Below are 8,568 nucleotides of genomic sequence, written 5' to 3' on the forward strand. Positions count from 1 at the left end.
TAAATACAGCACTAGCATGCAGGGTATCAAGGCCAAAGTGAACCTCGCAGGCACAATCGGACAAGATTTTAGTTACCGTTGGGGGTGTCGGTAACCGGTCCCCAGCGGTAACCGAAAATACGCGGTTATCGCGATAACCACTTGACATTCGCACAAAATTCATTTGCTAAAATTTAAAATTTGGACAAAAAATGTCAGATTCTCCGTTCAGTAACTGGTCGAATCGGACCGGTTACCGAGAGATTTTCTTGATTTTTCGAGCGGTTTTCTGGAATTTTACGTATTGTCGGTAACCGCTCAGTTTTCTCGGTTCATCGAGCGGTTTTTTCGATTTTCAGTGAAATTCAATAAAAAAACCTAAAAATTGCCTCAATCTTGTAAAATCAATAACTAATTCATCTGAGCTTCAAATCAAGTGAAACAAATTTTTTTGGTTTCCTTGTAACATGATCTACATGATAAAAGTATTTATACTCATAAAAAAGTTGAGAAGTTTCTGTGAGAAAATGTATTTGTTAAACCAAGTTAAATGTATAGTTTATTCTTTGCTAATCCAAAAATCATGAAACTAATTTTTTAGTCTTCTTACATGATCCTATGTCTTTTAAAAATAAATTAACTTATGAATTAGTTATTGTAATATGCAGGATTGTATAAATATGTTGCGACTAGATTAATTCATAACTGACCCATCACAGCTCGAAAATTAGTGAAACCACTTTTATTAGTTTATTTATATTATTATTTATGTAGAAAAAATAATGGTAGACATGAAAAAATTAATTACAGTGTTGTTTCTTAACATATTCACTTTATACTGGTGAATTTTGTAAAAATCATGGAGAAATTAATAAAACTCTAAATGAAGTGAGATCAATTTTAAAGATCTTCTTAAGTTACGTCCTACATAAAAATATATGTTTGTATGTTAAGTTTTTCTTTAATATAAGTTAATAACTGAGTCGCACGCTTCAACTTATTTCTTTTTTTCAAACTTCCTCCCTATAAAATATAATGCAAACGACATTATTTTTGAAAAAAATTCACATAAGGTCTTAGAATTGTCTTAGTTTTTTTAGGATTTTTTTATTTGTTTTCAAATTTTTTGGAATTCAAATTCAGTTAGCGTTCGTTTTCTGAAATCGGATCGGAGCAGTAAACTCGGTAACCAAGAATTTCGACCTGTTAGCGTCGACAAATTGAACCCTGCAAGCGGAATAATAATAATAATAAGCAATCATGACAAGAGAAAAAGTTTTGGCAAGCCGACCGCAAAGCATCTTAATTAAGACCTCCCAAGAGTATAGGGATTATTTCTCAAATAAACCCCTGTCGAATCGTTTGGAACACTGGATTAGTACCTTGTACAATAATATAGAGTTAAAGAATAGACTAGCCTCTAATTCTATCATGTGTTTCTAGTTACTTCTACTCTTAAAGAGGCACTACGTGAAAAATAGATAAAATAGATATGAAATTAGTGACGAGTTGTAATATGACTCGTTACTTATGATAATAATGACATGTCGTAACATAACTCGTCACTTATATCATGTCATAAGTGACGATGGTGCAAGGTGATTTGTCACTTATGACAAATAATAAGTGATGGTTACAATTTGACCTGTCACTTATGACTGATCTAAGATGACTCATCATTTATGACAAGTAATAAGTGACGGATCACCTTAGCACTCATAAGTGATGGGTTAAATTGTGACATATCACTAATGATAATAGTCATAGATATTTAGTTCATTAATATTTTTTTCTTATTTTTTTATCACCTAAGTAGCATTAGAATGGGAAAATATATATAATTTCTGCTCAAGTTTGATATAAGGGGTGACGGCTATAGACACAAACACACGTTTCGAAAACGGTGCAGAAACTTCAAGAAGCGAGAACTCAATCTTTCAAGCCGTCTTTAGCCTCGAAAAATTCATTGAACCTGACAAAGTGGGGGAGAAACGGATGCAACTTTTTCTATAGATATCCGTAGAGTCAAAAAAAAATTCAAAATTTGAGTTCATATACTTATGCCCGTTTTACCAGATGCACTCCGAAGCACCTATCAAATTGCGATTGTTTGCATGAGATATTCAGAAATTTATAAAATATTAATATAATTTTATAGGTAAATTATAACCAGTCACCTATCAAATTTTATATGTAAATATTAATACATATTTTATATATAAATATTAATACAAATTTTATATGTAAAATAAAAAAATTAGTCATTAGTGACGGGTTAAGATTACAACCCGTCACCTATAACCTTCATAAGTGACGGATCATAACCGTGACCCGTCACTTATGACCTTCGATAAAGAAAATAAAAGGATAAAATATTCGATATCCATTACAAATACACGATAGCTGAGGTGTTAATATGCGCGCGTGAGGGGAGGTAGCGGGTTCAATTCCCGCTTGAGGTAAAGATAGAAAATAGTGCTGAAAAAATAGAAATGACTCATAAACAGTGATGATAGACATGCGTTGGGATAGCTTGGATGAAATAATATTTTTTTGATTTTTTTCTATCAAAAAACACGAAAAAATATAAATTAGTTATAAGTGATGGGTCATAAGTTTTTACCCGTCACCGATGATTTTATTGGTGACAGATCCTTATCGTCACTTATGACTAGTCCTTAGTGACATGTTCAGGTGACAGGTACGGCACCCGTCATCACACCTTTCTGTCTACCTTAATAACTGATGGGTTAAGTTTTGACCTGTCATCAATGATTTTATTGATGACGAGTCCTTACGCGTCACTTATGACTTAGTCCTCAGTGACACATTCGGAGTGACAGGTACAACACCTATCACCTATAACGATTATGATCCGTCACTTTTGAGTTTTTTTTAATGTAGTGAGGCTGCCCCTTGATTGACTTTAAAATGCTACTGCTTCACACCTTTCTACGTAATTGATTTTCAATTTGGTACACTAAACAAGATGTAGATCAAGGTAGACACGAAAATATAATAACGAATTATTGCGAATCCCTCCATTGGTTCACCCTTCAATATAAGATTTGCTGTTAAAAAAATCGCAAAATTGACATTGAAACTCATTTGGATTTCCGCAAACATAGTTAGATTTGTGCGCAAAAAAGATAAAGAAACAAAATTGTAAATTCTGAATGATACGGTAAGACAATACCCCTCACTGACCTTATCGTTTGTCTTCACGAGAAGCAGCGCGGTGGCCGGGTTGGGCGGCGGCAGACAGAAGAAGCATGAGGAGCAGCGACGGCCGCACGCACGCCGGGGATGGGAGGAGCGGCGCGAGGCATCCACCGTGCCGTTGATTCCGATGGTGCGCCAAAGCTTCATTCCCTATTTTAATGTCATACTTGCAATTAGGCGTATTTCCATGCCAAATATGTTTGACCAAAAGTAACCAGTGGCAAGCATAGGGATAATAACGGTACAATATTTATGCGTAGAAGTTATATAAATTTGTATTTACAAGCTAATTTTTAAACATGCGTCTGTACCTATTACCACGTCATAGATAAAAATTAAAACATACGCCCATCACCTATGGACAACCTATATACCCATAAATATAGTAAACAAGCATTAAACGTAAAAGCAAACATGTAACAATAATATTATCAATTTAAACATGTATCTTAACTGAGATAATAAATAAGTATCTCACAGATGCATCTTAAATAGCATATATATTACATTAGTACATCACATAAAATTCATATATACAATATATTGTCTCACAATATTGTCTCACAATTCAATCATACTTAATACAACATAAACAAACATTGTTCAACAACACAACAAGTCTAACCATACAAATAAATATCAATAAAACATGTGTAAAAGGGGTATACGGTGAAGTGCACACTGGTAAGTTAATTTCATACCCGTCTCTTTGTACCTGTTGAGTTCAACTACAAACCCACACATATACTCACGGGTAAAAATTAGAATCCAAACCCGTATCGTTAGAATTTTTATCCATAGATATATGAATAAAATGAGCTCATTACCATCTCTAGACAAGCATTCAAATCACCTAATAAAAACTGCCGCAGATCAAAATAGAACTAGGACAAACTATCCTTTCGGTCCTCTACAATGCAAATGGAACACAACACCGCATCTCCGAAATGCCACCCTGAAGTTCCATAGAACCATCGACACGGCAGCTTATCTGTGTGAGTGGTGTGCGAGATAAAAAACAGAGAGGCCCAGAGAGAACAATGTTGGGTTGCCCTCTTTGTATATTCAGATTGATATCAGGATTAGAACCGAATATATACGTATTTTATTATATAAAGAGTATCTCATGTGATAAATGATATGTATATAGAGCATGTGAGTATATAAGATCATCCAAATGGTATGTATAGTTTTTTATAGTTTGTACATATTTTTTGAGTATATTACATTTTATGTATAAATATAAAGATATTATCAAAATCTATTAAAATTAATGGATTTTTTTTTTATGTAGTTCACATCGTAGTATCTTAAAATAAGTATATAAGTCTACTTATAGTGATAAAAGAGTATATCCAGTTTATTTATGTGGTATATCATAGTAGGAAGTATATACTCTGAAAGTACAGACTAGTTATATATATATGTGTGTGTAGCATAGTACTGGTCAAGTGGGCCTGATGGGTCGAGTTGGTACGGACACGTTTAGATACGGTCCGGTCTGTTAGGCATGGCTATAGACTTAGGTCTTGTTGTGCTGGTTCGGGTGCCAGAGGCTCGACTCATGGCACGATCTGTGAGGCACGTGTCGTGTCGGTCGGCTCGAGCGTGGCTAAGGCACAGCCGGCTGGTGGGTACAACAGGGTGGGGCGGCGGCAGGGTGAGGCGGCGGGGCGGCAGACGAAACGATGAGGTGAGGTGGTAGGGTGACTTAACCGGGCCAAGTCGAGCTGTGCCATCATGTGGTGCTGATGTCTAAACCCAAATACGACCTGACTTATCGTGTCATGCTGATTTGGCTCAGTTACCGTTGTGCCATGCTGTACTCAGGCCGAACCAAAATCCATCTGTCTAGTGTCGGCCCATTTAGCACGAACCACTTGACCAGCACTAGTGCAGCATGAGCTCTCTAGAAAGAGAAAAAGCCGGCCCGCCAAATTTAAGCTACCCCCAACCAAACCCGTCGACTGATATGATTGACGACGACAGCAACAACTCCACCTCCAGAGTCCAGATTAACCCACCCCACAACGCGTACGAAGGATGACTCCATTCCATTGCATTCTCCCCACCAGATACTCCTCCACACTCGCTTTGAGCAGCTGGCCGGCCGCGCGCGCGCATGGGGAAGTCGACGTCGTGGACCGCGCTGTTCGGCTGCTTCAGCTCCTCTCACAGCGGCGGCGCTGGCGACGTCTCCGGCTCCAAGAACGCCTCCAAGGTGGCCTCCCGGCCTCCCGCGCCGGCGCCGCTGCCGCTGCCGTCGCCGGAGGACCTGTCGCTGTCGCTGGCGGGGTTGTCCCACGTGGTGGCGTTCACGGTGGAGGAGCTCCGGGCGGCGACGCGGGACTTCTCGATGAGCAACTTCGTCGGCGAGGGCGGGTTCGGGCCCGTGTACAAGGGCCGCGTCGACGAGCGGATCAGGCCCGGCGTGCGGCAGGCGCAGGCCGTCGCCGTCAAGCTGCTCGACCTCGAGGGCTCCCAGGGCCACAAGGAGTGGCTGGTAAGCAGTTAGTACTAGTCCTACTCCATTAGACTATTATTAGTCTGCTTTAATTTTTTCTTCCTGAACCGAAATTCATGAGTAATTCATCTGGCACTTGATGAATTTGGCTCAAATTCACTGTCAATACGGAGTTCTCCGGTGGAAGAAGGTTTTTTTTTTTTTTTTTTGGCGAATCTCTGGTGGAAGAATTTCCTGCAAAATTCTTGTGAAATTTCGATGAATGGTTTGGCAGGGACGGAAGGCTTCTTGAGCATGGAGTATGAGTTAGCGTGGCTTTATCGGTGTTTGGTGTTTTATACAATAGTTAAGCTAGTATTTGGGTTAATTAGGTTGCTGGGATATGTATCTAGCATATTCTAGCCGTACTAATTATAAGCAGCTGTACATATACTATAAAAGTAGTGCACCACGCTGTGCAGATTCTCTATCTCGATCCGATTTTCCGGACCGTGATGTTAATCGTGCTATAAATATCGCCTTTATTTTTAAGCTTTGCTGGATTATCAACATTGAAACCGCACAGGAAAAATTGGAAATTTCCAAAGTTTTCAGTCTCTGTTAGTCATTGGTATTGCGGTGCTTTTTTTTCAAAGTTCTCAGTTCAGGTAAACTGATCACACCGAAAATACTGCAAGGCCCATTTGAGCACTTCATTTTATAATCAAATTGTAGCATTGCCAGCTAGCTTTCACTTTGAAAAGTCGCCTAGTCTTCTCTCGTCTTCAGACTAATTTCCTTTCACAAATGTTTAGTTCTTGGAAGCTGAATTATGTCAACCACCTAACCAACTTGCATTGTTTGGTCAAACAATTCTATTATTATGATTCTTATTGGTCAAAATATTCCTTAAAAGGTGAGGAAATGCTGCAAGTGTTGACCGATATCCATTTGTGATAATTTATTTTGTCAGGCTGAAGTCATTTTCCTTGGGCAATTGAGGCATCCACACCTTGTCAAACTGATCGGCTATTGCTGCGAGGATGAGCACCGGCTGCTTGTGTACGAGTTCATGGTGAGGGGCAGCTTGGAGAAGCATCTCTTCAAAAGTACGGCAAACTCTATAATTTCATTTCCCATGTTTTATTAGCAATAATAATTCTATAAAATAATTTTCGTATTTTCTTAACAATCCAAATAAACATGTGGTGTTTCCGACAGCAGTTTTACTCTTCATCCTTAGTAGAAGATAATCGATAGTGAGTTGGTGCATGCTACTGATTGTAAATCCACAAGGTTAAGCTTTTTGAGGGCTCGGCATCAATTAGGCCCTCAGCAGTACTTCAGTAGTCACATTGATCTCCTCTCTTTATGTAGTTTTAACTCCTAATAGAATTCGTCTATATGTAGTCAAAACATGCAAATAATCATATTTACACTAGAATCATCCGCCAACAAATTTCAAAGTTGGTGCATCTTTTTGCTCACAGTTTACATTTACCTTATGATCTGATTAACTTGTTGATGCATAAATGGATGTTGAAAACTACAGAGTATTCTGCTTCCCTACCATGGTCGGCACGATTGAAGATCGCCATTGGAGCCGCCAAAGGTTTGGCCTTTCTCCACGAAGCCGCGAAACCCGTCATCTACCGCGACTTCAAGACCTCCAACATCCTGCTGGACTCGGTATGCATATGCTTAGGTCGATCAGAATGCCAGCTATTTGATCCAGTGTCCAGTATGTGGCATTTGATCCCTGTGTTCATTTGCTAGGACTACACGGCAAAGCTGTCCGATTTCGGATTAGCCAAGGATGGACCTGGAGAAGACGAGACTCATGTCTCCACCCGAGTAATGGGCACGCAGGGCTACGCCGCACCTGAGTATATCATGACGGGTACATGTTTGCGATATCTTTTAATTTGCTGGTACTGTCCTTACTATATGCATTAAGAAGTTTAAATTTATACAAAATTCGACTAATTGATCTACCATTTTTCTTTGCTCTTCGTTAGGGCATCTAACGACAAAGAGTGACGTGTACAGTTTTGGCGTTGTCCTACTGGAGCTGTTAACAGGGCGGAAGGCGGTGGACAAGAACAGGCCGCCGCGAGAGCAGAATCTGGTGGAATGGGGGCGGCCGTGCCTCCACGACTCTCGCCGGCTCGACCGTGTCATGGACCGGAGCCTGAACGGGCAGTACTCTACTCGAGCTGCCCAGAAGGCCGCAGCAGTAGCTTACCAGTGCTTGAGTGTGAGCCCCAAATCCCGGCCCCAAATGTCAGCCGTGGTAGAGGCCCTGGAGCCATTGCTTGCTCTGGATGACGGCGTTGTAGAGCCATTTGTGTACACTGCGCCGCCGGAGAACAAGTGATCGGTGATGCGTAAGAGCAGAGAATGCTCTGCAAAAATGAGTGCAGTTTTCAACGTCAAGCATGCACCTGATCACCCCCTAGAGCATGGAAATTAAGGAGCCAATGCGCAGGTTTATTGCAGTGAATGTATGGAGTTTTTCTCCGGGGAATTTGCATCCATACCATCATTTTAGACATTTTTCATCTGTACCATCAGCTGTTTTAATGACACGAGCTGGTAGTATAGATGAAAAGTGCATCTAAAATAGTGGTATAGATGAACTTATTTTTTTCCTTTCATGCCCACGGTTCGTGTTTAAAAGTTGTTGGGTTTCATTAATATAAACCAAAGAAATCATAACGAGTCTAACCTGTTAGTGGAACATAGTTATTATACGATTTTGTTGCGCCGGTCGGTTTGGTTCGTGCATCAAGCACATGGGAGTCAAGCAAAAAATTTGGCATGGCATTGTCAGGGGCTGCCAATTTTGTTCATCAAGTTTCGGCAACCTCAGCTCTCGAAATGAACTGAGTGTTAGTTGACTTAGTACAATTTTGACATAAAAA

At 39.8% G+C, this 8,568-nt stretch overlaps 1 protein-coding gene across 1 annotated transcript; it reads left to right on the plus strand.

Moving 5' to 3' along the window:
* The first annotated feature begins 5,219 nt into the window (after positions 1–5,219).
* LOC133903946 (serine/threonine-protein kinase RIPK-like) lies at positions 5,220–8,365 on the plus strand. Its single transcript, XM_062345443.1, has 5 exons — positions 5,220–5,704; positions 6,618–6,753; positions 7,197–7,333; positions 7,421–7,544; positions 7,663–8,365. The coding sequence occupies exons 1-5, from the start codon at positions 5,324–5,326 to the stop codon at positions 8,019–8,021; spliced, it is 1,137 nt and encodes a 378-aa protein (XP_062201427.1). The 5' UTR covers positions 5,220–5,323; the 3' UTR covers positions 8,022–8,365.
* The last annotated feature ends 203 nt before the right edge of the window (positions 8,366–8,568 follow it).

The sequence above is a fragment of the Phragmites australis genome, chromosome 21 (assembly GCF_958298935.1).
Source record: "Phragmites australis chromosome 21, lpPhrAust1.1, whole genome shotgun sequence".
NCBI lineage: Eukaryota > Viridiplantae > Streptophyta > Magnoliopsida > Poales > Poaceae > Phragmites > Phragmites australis.

Coding starts and splice junctions, on each gene's coding strand:
- LOC133903946 (XM_062345443.1), top strand. CDS start 5,324: ATGGGGAAGTCGACGTCGTGGACCGCGCTGTTCGGCTGCTTCAGCTCC. Junction 6,754..7,196: donor GGAGAAGCATCTCTTCAAAA/GTACGGCAAACT, acceptor TGAAAACTACAG/AGTATTCTGCTTCCCTACCA. Junction 7,545..7,662: donor ACCTGAGTATATCATGACGG/GTACATGTTTGC, acceptor GCTCTTCGTTAG/GGCATCTAACGACAAAGAGT.